Source organism: Emys orbicularis, chromosome 21 (assembly GCF_028017835.1).
Source record: "Emys orbicularis isolate rEmyOrb1 chromosome 21, rEmyOrb1.hap1, whole genome shotgun sequence".
NCBI classification, from domain to species: Eukaryota; Metazoa; Chordata; order Testudines; family Emydidae; genus Emys; species Emys orbicularis.
In genome coordinates, this window is record NC_088703.1 from 8,135,398 (window position 1) to 8,153,391 (window position 17,994).

The window sequence follows — 17,994 nt, forward strand, 5'->3', positions numbered from 1 at the left end:
TTTATCTGTTAACCCAATAACCAGCTTGTCTGTGATATTTTCAAACTTTGCATTCCCCAAATCACAGTTTTCAGCCTATCTATGCGGAGCTCTTATAAAACATTCAAAACTTTCCCCTGGTTCTTGAGTTCTCTGGTGAAAACAAGCTCTTCCATAAGCTGAATTTCTCTGAGATATAAAGTATGCATCAAACATAGCCAGACCCCTTTCATAATCACCTTTGCGACTGTCTTCAGTAAAGTCAAAGGATTTAAAGATATGCTCTGCCAGCATCCCGTAGCCGACACTAAAGAAGATACCTGCGTCTCTCTAGTTTCTTTGTGCAGCTTGGCAGCAATGTGAAATCTTGTTTCCAGTCTGTCCATGGTGAAGTTTGTGAAAGCTGAAGTTCTCTGGGGCACTGAAGAGTGGCCATGGTGATGAGATCCTGCAACCTTTGTAGCTTTGTTCCTTCTATTTCTGTTCTTAGTTTACTCCAGACACCATCGTGTTCTTCTGTACCAGACATGGACTGGTCACAGAGCTTGCTTTTACATACCACAGCCCTTTAATGCTCTGCCAGATATGGCTGAGGTTAGCTTTAAAAAAGGTATTTTACACACATCGCCACCTAGTGGCTGAGCAGTATAATACAGTTTAGCACTCCATTACACAGAGTGTGGGGCTGTCACACTCCAGGTCAGGGAGAAGCCAGGCCGGAGGGGAGCAGGGTGTGGGGGTCCTTCACCGAAGCAGGCAGTGTGAAAGCAGGTGGCTTGGTTTGGAAGGGCTGGTGCAGTGTCATTGGTTCTGATGTCGCTCACCAGGTCTTGTCTTTTGCTGGCTACTTAGGGCTCTTCTGCACTGGAAACATTACAGTGGCACAGTGGCAGCTCTGCAGCTACAGCGCTTCTGTGTGGATGCAACTGACGCCGACAGGAGGGATAGGAGGGTCAATCCACCTCCCTGAGAGGCAGTAGAGAGGTCACTGAAATACAACATGCACCTGAGTCTTTTCTCTCAGTGCATCAAGAGATGGCAGGGGAGAGCTCACTCAGGCCACTGCTTATATCAGCCAGTGTTTGGAGATCCCCAAGGTGACCAGCCATGGAGACAGAGACTTACCTTATCTCTTTGCTTTCTTTCAGCTTCCATGACAGGATTCCCCATGGCAGGTAAATACAAACATAGGCAGAGAGTGCGGGGGTCTGTCCGTATGTGCGGGGTGCATGCTGCAGTGTGCAGCTCTCTCATAAATTGGGGCGAGGAAGGGCAGAGTTAAGGTTATTTAATCTAGTCGTTCAAGTGTAGGACTGGAGACAGGGGTTCAAATCCTGCCTCCTCCAGACTCACCCCATGGTCTCAGCCCATCACTTCCTCAGTTTCCCCCCCCCAAATGAATTGTTAACAAGGTGGGCTGTGTGGCAGAGTGAGCAGAGCACAGGGCATCCTGGCTGTTGGGTACCTGTGGAAATGCTCCATTCATTCAGTGTCTCAAGGGCTCATCCTTGTCTTGTAAGGCTAGGGAGGAGGAGGGATAGCTCCGTGGTTTGAGCATTGGCTTGCTAAACACAGGGTTGTGAGTTCTATCCTTGAAGGGGCCATTTAGGGATATGGGGCAAAACTCTGTCTGGGGATTTGTCCTGCTTTGAGCTGGGGGTTGGACTAGATGACCTCCTGAGGTCCCTTCCAACCCTGGTATTCTATGATAAGGCTGATTGAAATTTGGGCTCTGGCAGCTCCTGGTTGAGCTGCGTCAGTGTGGGTGACCCCAGATTTACCCTGGGGTATGATCTGCCCCAACAGATATTCTTGCCTTTAGTTATAGTTAGAGCTGTTTCAGCTCAGCTCTGGCTGTGGCTGGTGAGTGGCCCCACCCCTGCAAAGGGCAAGTGGAGGTGCTGTTTACCTAGGGCACGTCTTCGGCGGGTAGCAATCCGGCGGGTAGCAATCGATCTATTGGGGATCGACTTATCGCGTCTAGTGAAGACGCGATAAAATCGATCCCTGATCGCTCTGCCGTTGACTCCGGAAATCCACCGCGTCAAGAGGCGGAAGCAGAGTCGACGGCGGAGCGGCAGCGGTCGACTCGCCGCCGTCCTCACAGCCAGGTAAGTCGACCTAAAATACGCAACTTCAGCTATGCTATTCACGTAGCTGAAGTTGCGTATCTTAGGTCGACCCCCCCCCCCCCCCCCCGTAGCGTAGACCTAGCCCTACACTGGGGTGCTGTGATGCTAGCTGGGACCTGCGGGAGGTGGGGGTGGGGTACCAGGAGCTGAGCTGCCGAGGTGCTGTCACCACAGGAGGGTGCTCAGTTCAGCACGGCACCGGCCCTGTCTGTCTGGACGCTGTGGAATATAGAGGAGCCCGGTCAGGGCCAGTGGAGACTTTGGAGGAGCAGAACTACAACCCTATGGAATAGCTGCTGTTGGCTCCAGTCAGGCAGGGTCATCAGGGCGCAGACAGGGAGGGAGCCCAGGCAGGGGCAAAGGGCAGTTCAGTCTCCTGACCAATTACGCTCTTTGCCCCTCGGCTGGGAGCCGCTCAGACTGAGGGCTGGCCTGGCCTGCACACACCTGTCCTGTCACGGAGGGGAATTAACCCCAGCAGCTCATTTCACATTTTGGGCATCAGAGAGCTGCAATGGCTGCGACTTCCACTCACTACCAGCTTGGACCCAGGGCCCCAGACGTGAAAGCCCAGTGCCTGTTCCCCCGACGCCAGCCACTGCCCCTGCCTGAGCTGGGACCAAACGGGAACCAGTGCCCTCCAGGGGAAAAGCCCCAGGTCTCCTTCTCCCAACATACAGCGTCAGCTCATTCCCCTCGCACAGACTGTACTGGAGCCGGCTTCTCCTGGAGGGAAAGACCCTGGGTCCCATTCTCCATCCCACGAGTCAGCCATTCCCCCATGCCTGGGGCTGGATCAGAGCTGGTGACCTCCAGAGAGGAACCCCCCACTGTCCTTTTCTCAGCCCCCCTGAGCCCGCCAGTCTGCCACACAGGGACTGAATGGAAGCCAGAAAAAACAATAGGGGAAAAGCCCCATATTCCTTTTCTCTAGACCATCTCTGAGTGTTTATTCCCTTGGGGTATTTGCAGACTCAGGCGTCCTAGAACTAACTCAGCTCCGACTGGTGAATGGCCCGAGTCGCTGCGCTGGGAGGGTCGAGGTGCTTCACAACCAGCAGTGGGGAACCGTGTGTGATGACAGCTGGGACATAACTGATGCTGGAGTCGTGTGCAGGCAGCTGGGCTGTGGGACGGCGTTATCAGCCCCAGGAGGGGCTCGATTTGGGCGAGGGTCAGACCGTATCTGGCTGGATGACCTCAACTGCGCAGGAACCGAAGTTGCCCTCTCCGAATGCAATGCTCTGCCTTGGGGAGAGAATGACTGTCACCACGGAGAAGATGCCGGTGTTGTGTGCTCAGGTAACCTTCATCTACCACCGTGCGTGTTGCAGGGAGCAGAGTGGAAAGCTCATTAAGGGGCATTGTCCCCTCACAGCCAGAGCTGATCCCAGCATGGTGCTTGGGGCCTGTGTATCAGGGAGCAATATGGCGGTTCCAGTAGGGAGCATTCTCCTCTCAGTCTGTGCTGAACCTAATTCCCCTGTGCGGTTCTTTGGGCCTGTACTGCAGGGAGCGGTGTGAGGGCTCAGTAGGGGATGCTCACGCTCTCCCCTTGAAGTCAGTGCTGGCGCCAGTGCCCTAGCGCGGTGCTAGGGGGCCTGTGCTGCAGGTAGGGGTGTGTCAGTTGGGGGTGCTCTCCCTTTGCAGTTGTGTTGGCCCTAATGCTCCAGTGTGGTGCCATTGGCCCTTAGCATGAAGAAGCCTTGTCTGTGGCCGCTGGGGGGCAGCTCCCCAACTCCCTCAGCCACAGGCCACACAAGCCGTGCCCTCTAGGTCTTGTGGTGGGGTGACCTCTATCCAGGTTGGCAATAGGCACACTTCACTCCTCGGCCTCCGAGCGTCCCCCTGCAGCACCCAGTCCCTGTCCCGCTGGGCATTCACAGCAGTTACAGATCTGCTGCTCCCAAAGGAACAGGGTCCCAAGGTGACCAGCTCCAACTCCCATCTCTGCCCCAATCAACACACAGCTCTAGATTCCTTCATAGTCACAGCAAGGACAAGTGACTTCAGAGTGTAGCGAGTCGAGGGGTAGCAAGGAGACGGGTTGGAAAAAAATGGTTCCATGGCCAATAAAATCATACCACTCTGACTAGAGCCTAGACTCATTGAACAAGATACTTTTCTGTCTGGTAGAGCAACGCTCACCCCACAGTCCTTCCAGGGTTTTACTCCAGGCTTGGCTGTGATCTCCTGTTTCTGAGACAAACCCTGTCAGCCGCCTCCTGGGTGAAAGGGAGCTCTTGTCCCCTCTCCTCTTTCTTTGTAGGTACAGACCATTGTCTCTTCCCAGAGGAGGTCTCTCTTCGGAGACTTGTGCTGTGGGTCCTTTGTCTTTGTAAATTCTCAGGCCCCCACTGGGCCCAGAGGGTGAATATGGCCTGTCTCCAGAGCTGTGCATTGTTCTATGTGCTGATTGGCTCAGCCGAAGGGATTGCCATGGCGCAGATGACAAGCTTCACTTCCACACTTCTGGAGCGTCATATTCTACATTTTACATCTCTCTTCAACTGTGTCCCATACAAACATCTTGCTCCCATTAGGTCGACCATTGGGCTGCTGGCTTTTGGAAGAGACCTCACATGCCACCTTTGGTGAGCGATTGTGCATATATCTCACCCAGGGGATCCCTGTATAACTCTAGGGATCCCTGTGCCCTCTGCCAGTTGGCGTCTACTTATCTCTGGGCCAGACTCCTCTGCAGAACAATGGGGACCTGGGGAACTGCAGCTTCCACTGGTTGGATTTGGTGTCAATGGAGCCTGCAGCCGCTCATTCAAGCTAAAACTCCAGGGCCAATTTCTCAAGACTCTGGTTCCTAAGCACTGTGTTCCGGCGGATTTGCATTTCAGGGAATGAATCCTGAAGTTGTAACTTCCCCAAGAGATGGACACAGGAGTCACAATTCTTCCTCACTTCCTGTCCTACACAGCCTACATATTTCCCTGTCCTGTTTCTCAGCTTCCCTGTCCTACCCCAGAAGTGGCTGCATATCAGAGGGGGGAGTCTTCTTCTTTTGTGTATGTCACAAGTCGATATCTATGTAACCCTTCTGCCAGTGACGTCAGAAGTGACTAGGGCTGGCTTCAATAACTAGGGGTTCCTTTCCAGCAATATAACACAGATCCAGCTTGAACATCCACCCAGTAACCTGGGACAATTACACACCACCCCCTGGTTGCTTCTACGAGGCAAAGCTTCCCCTCTCGCAAGCACAGAGTCTCAGCGCAGAAAAGAAACTTTTTTATAAAAGGAGGGAAGGTCCCCGACATTAACTTGGGAAAACGCCACAAACAGGATTTATAAACATAAAACCATGAACAAAACACCTACCCCGGGGTATTTTGGGCAGTGTCTTTTGCCTCAGGTTCTTGAGTCCAGCAACCAAAAGTTCCTTTAAGGTGCCGCTCCCTTCTCCCTCCACCGCACCCCACTCACAGTGGTTGTCCTTGGTTAGTGAAGACCCAGAGTTCAGAGGTGCGCCTGTGTGCACCTGAGTGTGGGGGTGGGGAGGAGAGCGCCTGTCTCGCTTTGCTGTCTGGGCAGCTGCCCTGCCAGCCACTCACCATTCTGTTCACCCTCACCTTCTGCTCCCCCGGCCTCTCTGCTGTGACCTCTGCAGGTCGCTCTCCTGAGTCTCCACCCAGCTCTCAGTGACTGTCAGCTCTTAGTGGGAAACTTCAGTGCTGAAGCAGGCTGGGCAGAAACACTGTCTCACAGCAGGTGATTTCAGCTCTATCTTTGAAGAGGGATAGATTAAACCATGTCTAAACCCCTTACACAGAGCCCACACCCCTCAGGAGGAACACCCATCTCCACCCCCTCTCACTCTTGATAGGGGTCTGGTGTCTGAGCCCCCTGGTTAGTGAGTTCAGTTGAGTTGTGGGTGACCCCCTCAGTCAGGGCAGGCTAAGCACAGTTCTGCTGCCCTTTACTCAGACAATCAGGACAACAACATTTTACCAACCCCTGCATTCAAGAACAGATTTAAAAGTTTTATTAAAGTTAATGTTTAAAATGTAATATACACAAGTTAAGAGGGAAGGTACTGTACATCTGCGGTCAGGCTTGAGTTATGAGGGATTACAGGTATTGGTTACAAGGATCACGAGATACACACATATCACATAACCAGCATAGACCCAGATTGGTGTGCAGGAGTTTTTAAAGCGTCAGTGGATAAGTGGGCTCGGGTACGCCACCCATGGAATGTATTAAGAGTCCAAGTCAGTATCAGTATAGCGAATAAGTACATGGGTGGGGTGCATCCCTTGATTCATGAGGGAAGGAAGTGGGTTATTTCCCTGGTCGGCGGTCTCAATTACGCAACGTGGTATTGATGGTGTCCCGTGATCTGTTCCGTATAGATGTCTCTGGACGACCTAATGGTGTTGGACGCCATGAGCTGTCTCATGAGACGGGCGTAGCGTCATACAGTGATTTAGAAACCAGCACCAGCCAACACAGCTCTGTCTGCTGGATACCTACGCAGAGTGGGTGTGTTCATGTAAACACAGTCTGATCCTGAAGCCTTTCCCCATCCCCAGCTCATCACTAGTGTCAGAGGAGAGCTCATTCTGACCTTGCTCACCTCTAGCTTGTTCAGCCATCTGACTGTGCATCCTCAAGGTCCAGTCTTCTAACGGGGCTCTGCTCCACCACGTGTGACTGCCTGTATTGCTGCCCCACAGGCACACTGAGAAGACCAGGCTAAGCCAAATTTCTGCATTGTAGCAATTCCTCTGTCCAGTCCAGTCAGGGGCCCATTAAGCCTAGCCCAGGATGTGCATACCAGGTTGTAAATGGGCAGATACAAGTTAGGGCTTCTGAAAATCCAGCCCAGCTCTGCCATCATTCATCTGAGACTGGTACTGGGCTGGCAGCACTAGACACGAGTGCAGCAATGGCTGCCACAAAACGATGTTGCCAAGTCAGTCATGGCAAGTCAGCAGGAACCGCAGGGGCAGGTGTTTGCTTCAGGAGGGGGCCGATCTGCCTGTAGGAAGTGTGCATTGCCTCTGCACTGGTCGGAACCATTGTCAGCCTCATGCGCAGCAGGTTCCTGCAAGGCGTCCCTGCGCTCCAGGCAGTTCTAAGGGGGATGGACTCTGGGTGAGGTTTTCAGGGAGCGATGGAGCCAACGCATGTAAATTCAATACTGATGTCAGGCAAAGGCAACCACTAATGACAGGGGTGATTGTATTCAGCTCCCAATGACCAAGATGCTTATGCCAGCGTCTGCCCCGCAGCAATGCACAGTATCGCACTGGAGCGAATACCAGCGCCAGGAGTGAGGGTGTAAATCTGCTCCCCAGGAGGTTCCTACCAGCAGTGCAGGGGTGATCTTTTTAAGTGCTCTAGTGGGAGCAGTAGGTCAGACTGCCGTCCCGTCTGCCTAATTAGGTGGCAGCCTAGCTAGGTGACAGCTGGCCAGGAGGGGGGTGGACAAACTTCAACATTGCCTCCCTCCCTCTTAATTAACCAGTATTATTCATTTACCACCACCCCCCAGTCCTCCAACATGCTGGATAAAACAACCTTAATTGTGTGAGTTAACTGCGATTAGTTGACAGGGAGTGAACCCCTAACAGGGTGTTGCAGAAGCTGTTCAATCCCGTCAGTGGGAGGCGCTACGTTCCCCAGCGACACGAGAGATCAGATGCACAGGAACCTCCCTGAGTGTTTATTCCCTTGCGGTGTTTGAACATTCTGGCATTTCAGAACCGGCTCAGCTCCGACTGGTGAACGGCCCGAGTGGCTGCGCTGGGAGAGTCGAGGTGCTTCACAACCAGCAGTGGGGAACCGTGTGTGATGACAGCTGGGACTTACAGGATGCCCGAGTCGTGTGCAGGCAGTTGGGCTGTGGGACGGCGTTATTAGCCCCAGGAGGGGCTCGATTTGGGCGAGGATCGGACCTTATCTGGCTGGATGACGTCAACTGCGCAGGGACAGAAGCTGCCCTCTTTGATTGCAGGGCTCGGCCTTGGGGAGACAATAACTGTAACCACGGAGAAGATGCCGGTGTTGTGTGCTCAGGTAACTTGCATCCATCACATCACTGTGGGTGGTGCAGGGATCGGGCTGGGAACTTTCAGCACAGACCCAGCTCTCCTGTCTGAGTCAGCGCTGACCCCAGTGCCCCAACATGATGCTAAGGGCCTGTACTGCAGGGAGCAGGTTCACTGTTACAGTAAGTGTCACTCTTCCCGTAGTGTCAGTGCTGACCCCATTTCCCCCACACAGTTCCACATGCCTGTGCTGCAGGGAGCGGGATGGGGGCTCAGCAGAGGGCGCTCTCCCCTAGAAGTCAATGCTGGGCCAGTGCCCCAGCACACCACGTAGGGCCTGCGCTGCAGGGAGCAGTACGTGTGTCTCTGTGAGAGACCATCTGTGGTTAAGCACCCTCTGTGGTGCCTCTGTGGTGAATGAGTGGAGTGGGTTAACTATGGAGGTGATGGAACCTCCACCCTTAGCGGTTTTTAACGCCCGGCTTGATAAACCCTTGGCTGGGATGATTTAGTTGGGATTGATAATGAATTGAGCAGGGCATTGGACTAGATGACCTCCTGAGGTCTCTTCCAATCCTAATATTTTATGATTCTATGACCCTCCCCGTTGCTGATCGCTCTGATCCCCCTGCTCCGCTACAGCACAATGGGGCGCTGGGTAACCGTATATCCCATTTGTGGGATTTGGGGTTGAATGGATCCTGCAGCCTCTCAGGGATCCCTTTATGAAGTGTGGAGTTCCTATCCCCGTCACTCCGGGTGATTTCCATCTCAGCTAATTACCCCTGAACCTGGAATATGCCCCACTGCTGTGACTGGAGACAGGGTTCTTCCTCACTTCCTCTCCTACACAGCCCATGAGTTTCTGTGCCCGATCTCTCATCTACCCTGTTCCACCCCACAGGTGGCTGCATGGTAGTGGTGGGGAGTAGGGCTGTCAAGTTATTAAAAAAAATCATGATTAATTGTTAGATAAAAAATTAATCATGATTAATCGCACAATTAATCGCCCCTTTACACAATAATAGAATACCATTTATTTCAATTTTTGGGGATTTTTTCTACATTTTCAAATATATTGATTTCAATTACAACACAGAATACAAGTGTACAGTGCTCACTTTATATTTATTTTTGATTACAAATGTTTTCACTGTAAAAAAGAACCAAAAGAAATAGTTTTTTCAATTCACGTCATACAAGTACTGTAGTGCAATCTCTTTATCTGGAAAATTGATCTTACAAATATAGAGTGATTTACAAAGAATAACTGCAATCAACAATAAAAGAATGTAAAATTTGAGATCATACAAGTCCACTGAGTCCTACATCTCGTTCAGCCAATCACTCAGACAGACAAGTTTGTTTACATTTGCAGGAGATAATGCTGATTGGTTCTTGTTTACAATGTTACCTGGAAGTGACAACAGGCATTCACATGGCACTGTTGTAGCTGGTGTAGCAACATATTTATGTGCCAGATGCGCTAAAAATTCTTATGTCTCTTCATGCTTAGACCACCATTCCAGACGACATGCGTCCATGTTGATGATGGGTTCTGCTCGATAACAATCCAAAGCAGTGCATACCGACAAATGTTCATTTTCATCATCTGAGTCACATGCAACCAACAGAAAGTTGATTTTCTTTTTTGGTGGTTCAGCTTCTGTAATTTCCGTATTGGAGTGTTGCACTTTTAAGACTTCTGGAAGCATGCTCCACACCTCGTCCCTCTCAGGTTTTGGAAGGCACTTCAGATTCTTAAACCTTGGGTCAAGTGCTGTAGCTAACTTTAGAAATGTCATATTGGTACCTTCTTTGCGTTTTGTGAAATTTGCAGTGAAAGTGTTCTTAAAATGAACAACATGTGCTGAGTCATCATCCGAGACTACTGTAACGTGAAAGATATGGCAGAATGCAGGTAAAATACATAGCAGGAGATACACAATTCTCCCCCAAGGATTTCAGTCACAAATTAAATCAACACATTACTTTTTTAACGAGCATCATCAGCATGGAAGCATGTCGTCTGGAATGGTGGCCGAAGCATGAAGGGGAACGTGAAAGTTTAGCATATCTGGCACATAAATACCTTGCAATGCTACCTGGAAAAGTGCCATGCGAACGCCTCTTCTCACTTTCGGGTGACATTGCAGATAAGAAGCAGGCAGCGTTATCGTCCGTAAGTGTAAACAAACTTGTTTGTCTGAACGATTGCCTGAACAAGAAGTAAGACTGAGAGGATGTGTGTAGGCTCTAAGTTTTACATTGTTTTTTTTTTTTAAGAGTGCAGTTATGTAACGAAAAAAATCTACATTTGTAAGTTGCACATTTACAATAAAGAGATTGTACTACAGTATTTGTATGAGGTGAATTGCAAAATACTATTTCTTTTACCACTGCTTGTCAGTGCTAATATTTGTAATCCAAAATACTGAAAAATCTTTATTTTCCAGCACTTCATCAACCGGAAAGCTCTATATATCGGCATTTCTGATCTTCATTGAAATGCCGCTTTATAGTCTGGTTGGTGCGGGGCCAGCAGGGTGTTGGGGTACAGGACGGGGTGTGAAGCGTGGGCTCTGACAGGGACTTGGGTGTGGGAGGGGGCTTAGTAGGTGGGAGTGGGTGCAGGGTGTAGGATCCGGGGGCCGCTCACCTTGGATGGCTCTCCTCAAGCGGCGACCTGTCCCAGGCTCCGGCTACTCCTAATCAGAGGCGCGTCAGGCGGCTCTGCATGCTGCCTCCACCCAGTGCTGTCTGCACAGCTCCCATTGGCTGGGAACTATGGCCAATGGGAGCTGCGGGGGCGGCACCTGCGGAAGGAGGGAGTGCGCCAAGCTGCCTGCCGCTCCTCCCCCTAGGAGCAGCCGGGACAAGTTGCCACTTGCAGAGAGCTGCCCGAGGTGAGTAGCCCCCAGATCCAGCACCGTGCACCCCCATACTGCACCCCAACTGCCTGCCCTGAGCCCCCTCCCACACCCAAACTTCCTCCCAAAACCCCTGATCCACACCCTCTCCCGTACCCCAACCCCCAGCCCCGCACTCCCTCCTGCACCCAAACTCCCTGCCTCTTAGTTAACCGGCATTTTTCATTTACCTGCACCCCCCGTTCTCCCAACATGCCGGATAAAACAACTTCAACTTAATAATATAAAGTGAGAACTGTACACATTGTATTCTGTGTTGTAACTGAAATCAATATATTTGAAAACATAGACAAACATCCAAAATATTCAAGAAATTTCAATTGGTATTCTATTGTTTAACAGTGCGATTAAAACTGCGATTAATTGTGATAAATTTTTTTAATCACAATTTTTTGAGTTAATTGCGTGAGTTAACTGCGATTAGTTGACAGGGACTGAACCCCTAACAGGCTGTTGCAGAGGCTGTTCAGACCCGTCAGTGGGAGGCCCTACGTTCACCAGTGACACTAGTGATCAGATGCACAGGAACCTCCCTGAGTGTTTATTCCTTTGGGGTGTTTGCAGACTCTGGCATTTCAGAACTGGCTCAGCTCCGACTGGTGAATGGCCCAAGTCGCTGTGCTGGGAGAGTCGAGGTGCTTCACAACCAGCAGTGGGGAACCGTGTGTGATGACAGCTGGGACATAACTGATGCTGGAGTCGTGTGCAGGCAGCTGGGCTGTGGGACGGCGTTATCAGCCCCAGGAAGGGCTCGATTTGGGCGAGGATCAGACCCTATCTGGCTGGATGACGTCAACTGCGCAGGGACAGAAGCTGCCCTCTCCGAATGCAGGGCTCGGCCTTGGGAAGAGAATAACTGTAACCACGGAGAAGATGCCGGTGTTGTGTGCTCAGGTAACCTTCATCTACCGCCGTGTGTGTTGCAGGGAGCAGGGTGGGAAGCTCCTTACAGGACATTGTCCCCTCACAGCTAGTGCTGACCCCAGCATGGTGCTTGGGGCCTATGCTTGAGGGAGCAATATGGTGGTTCCAGTAGGGAATGCTCTCCTCTCAGTCTGTGCTGACCCCAATTCCCCTGTGCGGTTCTATGGGCCTATGCTAGAGGGAGCGGTGTGAGGGCTCAGTAGGGGACACTCACGCTCTCCCCTTGAACTCAGTGCTGGCCCCAGTGCCCTAGTGTAGTGCTAGGGGGCCTGTGCTGCAGGTAGAGGGGTGTCAGTAGGGGGCGTCTCCCTTTACAGTTGTGCTGGACCTAATACCCCGGTGCGGTGCCATGGCCCCCTAGAATGAGGAAGCCTTGTCTGTGCCCGCTGGGGGGGCTGCTCTCCGACTCCCTCGGCCACAGGCCACACAAGCCGTGTCCACTAGGCCTTGTGTTGGGGGGTGACCTCTCTCCAGGTTGGCAATAGGCACACTTCCCCCCTCCGCCCTCCGAGGGTCCTCCTGCAGTACCCAGATCCTGTCCTCCTGGGCATTCAGAGCAGTCACAGGTCTGATACACCCAAAGGATCAGGGTCCCAAGGTGACCAGCTCCACCTCCCATCTCTGCCTGAATCAAGACACAGCTCTAGATCCCTTCATAGTGATACCAAGGACAAGTGATTTCACAGAGCTGTCAGAGGAGAGCTCATTCCGACCTTGCTTACCTCTAGCTTGTTCAGCCATCTGACTGTGCATCCTCAAGATCCAGTCTTCTAACGGGGCTCCGCTCCACCACGTGTGATTGTCTGTATTGCTGCCCCTCAGGCACACTGAGAAGATCAGGCTAAGCCACATTTCTGCATTGCAGCAGTCACTCTGGCCAGTCCAGTCAGGGGTTGTAAATACAAGTTAGGGCTTCTGAAAATCCATCAGCACGCCAGTCTCTCTATCCCAGAGTTGCCGCCCCTCTGTGAGGACACAGCTGTCAGCCCAGCTCTGCCATCATTCATCTGAGACTGGTACTGGGCTGGCAGCACTAGACAGGAGTGCAGCAATGGCTGCCACAAAACGATGTTGCCAAGTCAGTCATGGCAAGTCAGCAGGAACCGCAGGGGCAGGTGTTTGCTTCAGGAGGGGGCCGATCTGCCTGTAGGAAGTGTGCATTGCCTCTGCACTGGTCGGAACCATTGTCAGCCTGGTGCACAGCAGGTTCCTGCCAGGCGTCCCTGCGCTCCAGGCAGTTCTAAGGGGGATGGACTCTGGGTGAGGTTTTCAGGGAGCGATGGAGCCAGCACATGTAAATTCAATGCTGATGTCAGGCTAAGACAACCACTAATGACACGGGTGACTGTGTTCAGCTCCCAATCACCGAGATGCTAATGCCAGCGTCTGCCCCGCAGCACTGCACAGTATCGCACTGGAGCGAATACCAGCGCCAGGACTGAGGGTGTGAATCTGCTCCCCAGGAGGTTCCTGCCAGCAGTACGGGGGGTGATCTTTCTAAGTGCTCTAGTGGGAGCAGTAGGTCAGACTGCCGTCCAGTCTGCCTAACTAGGTGACAGCTGGCTGGGAGGGGAGTGGACAAACTTCAACATTGCCCAAGTGATTAGCCTGGTCAGTGGTGGGGAGCTGTCGACAGGCAGTGGCTGTGTGCAGAGACCTGTCAGATCCCTCGGCGGGAGGCGCTACGTTCCCCAGCGACTTGAGGGATCAGATGCACAGGAACCTCCCTGAGTGTTTATTCCCTTGGATGTTTGCAGACGCTGGCAGCTCAGAAGTGGCTCAGATCCGACTGGTGAACAGCAGGAGTCACTGCGCTGGGAGGGTCGAGGTGCTTCACAACCAGCAGTGGGGAACCGTGTGTGATGACAACTGGGACTTACAGGATGCTGGAGTCATATGCAGGCAGCTGGGCTGTGGAACGGCATTATCAGCCCCAGGAGGGGCTCGATTTGGGCGAGGGTCAGACCCTATCTGGCTGGATGAGGTCAATTGCACAGGGACAGAAGTTGCCCTCTCCGATTGCAGGGCTCGGCCTTGGGGAGAGAATAACTGTAACCACAGAAAAGATGCCGGTGTTGTGTGCTCAGGTAACTTGCATCCATCACATCACTGTGGGTGGTGCAGGGATGGGGCTGGGAAGCTTTCAGGAGAGACCCAGCTCTCCTGTCTGAGTCAGCGCTGCCCCCAGTGCCCCAGCATGGTGCTAAGGGCCTGTACTGCAGGTAGAGGGGTGTTAGTAGGGGGCGTTCTCCCTTTGCAGTTGTTCTGGCCCTAATGCCCCAGTGCGGTGCCATGTGACCCTAGCATGAGGAAGCCTTGTCTGTTCCCGCTGGCGGACAGCTCCCCGACTCCCTCGGCCAGATACCACACAGGCCGTGGGGAGGGGGATGACCTCTCTCGGGATTGGCAATAGGCACACTTCACCCCTCAGCCCTCCGAGCATCCCCCTGCAGCACCCAATCCTTCTCTCGCTGGGCATTCACAGCAGTCACAGATCTGCTGCTCCCAAAGGAACAGGGTCCCAAGGTCACCAGCTCCTCCTCCCATCTCTGCCCCAATCAACAAGTGATTTCACAGAGTGTAGAGAGTTGAGGGGTAGGAAGGAGAAAGGTTGGAAATAAATTGTTCCATGGCCACACTGACTAGAGACTGATTGGTGACAAGCTTCACTTCCACACTTCTGGAGTGTCTGTGACGAGTTAGCTCTTGGGAGCTGCCAACTGATGTGCCAAGACTACCTCTGCTTCTGTTTTCCCTGTCAGCTCGGGACCCCAGCACCCTGTCTTGCTGAGCCAGACATGCCCGTCTGCTCCAACCCAGACCCAGGGTCTGAATTACTTGCCCTAAAGCTGCAGACTTAACTGAAAGCAGGTTACAGAAGCGTTCTTATCTATAACGCTCAGATGCCCAACTCCCAATGGGGTCTAAACCTAAATAAATTCATTTTACCCTGTATAAAGCTTATACAGGGTAAACTCATAAATTGTTCGCCCTCTATAACACTGATAGAGAGAGATGCACAGACAGTGAATATAGCCTGTCTCCACGGCTGTGTTGTCTCCGGCTGTGCTTTTTTCTATTTGCTGACTGGCTCAGCCGAAGGGATTGCCATGGCGCAGGTGACAAGTTTCACTTCAACACTTCTGGAACCTCATATTCCACATTTTACATCTCTTTTCAGCTATGTCCCATCCAAACATTGTGCCCCCATTAGGGTGACCAGTGGGCTGCTGTCTCTTGGTAGAGACCTCACATACCACCTCTGGTGAGCTATTGTGCATATAGCTCACCCAGGGGATCCCTGTATAACTCTAGGCATCCCTGTGCCCTCTGCCAGTTGGCGTCTAGTTATCTCTGGGCCAGACTCCTCTGCGGAACAATAGGGACCTGGGGAACTGCAGATTCCACTAGTTGGATTTGCTGTCAACGGAGCCTGCAGCCGCTCACTCAAATGAAAACTCCAGGGCCAATTTCTCAAGAGACTGGTTCCCAATCACTGTGTTCCGGCGGATTTGCATTTCAGGGAATTAGTCCTGAAGTTGTAACTTCCCCAAGAGCTGGACACAGGAGACACAATTCTTCCTCACTTTCTGTCCTACACAGCATACATATTTCCCTGTCCTGTTTCTCAGCTGCCCTGTCCTACCCCAGAAGTGACTGGATGTCAGTGGGGGGAGTCTTCTTCTTTTGTGTATGTCACAAGTCGATATCTATGCAACCCTTCTGCCAGTGGTGTCGGAAGCGACTAGGGCTGGCTTCAATAACTAGGGGTTCCTTTCCAGCAATATAACACAGATCCAGCTTGAGCATCCACCCAGTAACCTGGGACAATTACACACCACCCCCTGGGTGCTTCTACGAGGCAAAGCTTCCTCTCTCGCAAGCACAGAGTTTCAGTGCAGAAAAGAAACTTTTTAATAAAAGGAGGGAAGGACCCCGGCATTAACTTGGGAAAACACTACAAATAGGATTTATAAACAAAACCATGAGAAAAACACCTACCCCAGAGTATTTTGGGCAGTGTCTTTTGCTTCAGGTTCTTGAGTCCAGCAACCAAAAGTTCCTTTAAGGTGCCGTTCCCTTCTCCCTGCACCGCACCCCACTCACAGTGGTTGTCCTTGGTTAGTGAAGACCCAGAGTTCAGAGGTGCACCTGTGTGCACCTGAGTGTGGGGGTGGGGAGGAGAGCGCCTGGCTCGCTCTGCTGTCTGGGTGCTTGCTCTAGTGGCAGCTGCCCTGCCAGCCACTCACCACTCTGCTCACCCTCACCTTCTGCTCCCCCGGCCTCTCCGCTGTGACCTCTGCAGGTCGCTCTCTTGAGTCTCCACCCAGCTCTCCGTGACTGTCAGCTCTTAGTGGGGAAACCTCAGTGCTGAAGCAGGCTGGGCAGAAACACTGTCTCACAGCAGGTGATTTCAGCTCTAGTGATCACTTATACCGAAAAGACTCCAATGGATCATAGAATCATAGAATCGGGGGTGGGCAAACTTTTTGGCCCGAGGGACACATCTGGATGGTGAAATTGCATGCAGTGCCATGAATGCAGGGCTGGGGCAGGGGGTTGGGTGCGGGAGGGGTGCGAAGTATAACAGGAGGCTCAGGGCAGTGGGTTCGGGTGCAGGAGGGGTGTGGGGCATACAAGGGGCTTAGCGCAGGGAGTTGGGGTGCAGGAGGTGTGCGGGTGCAGAGGAGGTTCGGGGGAGGGCGCTGGGGTGCAGGAGGGCTGCGGGGTGCGGCAGGGGGCTGAGGGTAGGAGGTTGGGGTGCAGGAGGAGTGCGGCTCTGGCAGGGGGCTCAGAGCAGTGGGTTGTGGTGCAGGAGGGGTGCGGGGTGTTGCAGGGCTTAGGGCAGGAGGATGGGGTGCAGGAGGGCTGCAAGGTGTGGCAGGGGGCTCAGAGAAGGGGGTTGGGTGCAGGAGGGTGCGAGGTGCGGCAGGGGGTTGGGGTGCAGGCAGGGTGAGATGGGGGTTGAGGGTGCTGGCTCCGGCTGGGGGCCACTTATCTGTAGTGACTCTGGGATGTCAGCGGCGCACACCAGAGCCACGGCAGGTTCCCTGCTTGCCCTGACTCCGCGCCGTGTCGCGCTGCTCCCGGAAGTGGCTGGCACCAGGTCCCTGCGGCCCCTGGGGGAGGGCAGAGGGCTGCGCGTGCTGACCTCGGCTGCGTGTACCTCCTCCGATGCTCCCATTGGCCATGATTCCCCGTTCCTGGCCAATGGGAGCTGCAGGGGGGTCGGTGCCTACAGGCGAGGGCAGTGCGCGGAGCCATCTGTCCCCCAGCCCGCCCCCAGGGGCTGCAGGGACGTGGTGCCGGCCACTACCAGTAGAGGTGCAGGGCCCCCGGCGCTATGGGGATGGCAATCCCATGGGCTGGATCCAAAGCCCTGACGGGCTGGTTCCGGCCCGTGGGCCGTAGTTTGCCCACCCTTGCTCCAGCTTGTTCAGCCATCTGACTGTGCATTCTCAAGGTCCAGTTTTCTAACAGGGCTCTGCTCCACCACATGTGATTATCTGTACTGCTGCCCCACAGGCACACTGAGAAGATCAGGCTAAGCCAAATCTCTGCATCGCAGCAGTCCCTCTGGCCAGTCCAGTCAGTGGCCCATTAAGCCTAGCCCAGGATCTGCGTCCCAATTTGTAAAGGGGCACATTCACGTTAGGGCTTCCGAAAATCCATCAGCACGCCAGTCTCTATCCCAGAGTTGCTGCCCCTCTGTGAGGACACAGCTGTCAGCCCAGCTCTGCCATCATTCATCTGAGACTGGTACTGGGCTGGCAGCACTAGACACGAGTGCAGCAATGGCTGCCACAAAACGATGTTGCCAAGTCAGATGTGGCAAGTCAGCAGGAACCGCAGGGGCAGGTGTTTGCTTCAGGAGGGGGCCGATCTGCTTGTAGGAAGTGTGCATTGCCTCTGCCCTGGTCGGAACCATTGTCAGTCTGGTGTGCAGCAGGTTCCTGCCAGGCGTCCCTGCGCTCCAGGCAGTTCTAAGGGGGATGGACTCTGGGTGAGGTTTTCAGGGAG

At 53.1% G+C, this 17,994-nt stretch overlaps 1 protein-coding gene across 1 annotated transcript in view; it reads left to right on the plus strand.

The window, feature by feature from the left end:
- LOC135892878 (deleted in malignant brain tumors 1 protein-like) overlaps positions 1-17,994 on the plus strand; it is a 155,837-nt gene that overhangs the window by 89,740 nt on the left and 48,103 nt on the right. Inside the window, exons 4-9 of the mRNA XM_065420646.1 lie at positions 3,110-3,413; positions 3,532-3,551; positions 7,844-8,147; positions 9,052-9,060; positions 11,629-11,943; positions 13,731-14,060. Of these exons, the coding sequence (XP_065276718.1) occupies positions 3,110-3,413; positions 3,532-3,551; positions 7,844-8,147; positions 9,052-9,060; positions 11,629-11,943; positions 13,731-14,060 (1,282 nt within the window). The remainder of the gene's footprint in view (positions 1-3,109; positions 3,414-3,531; positions 3,552-7,843; positions 8,148-9,051; positions 9,061-11,628; positions 11,944-13,730; positions 14,061-17,994) is intronic.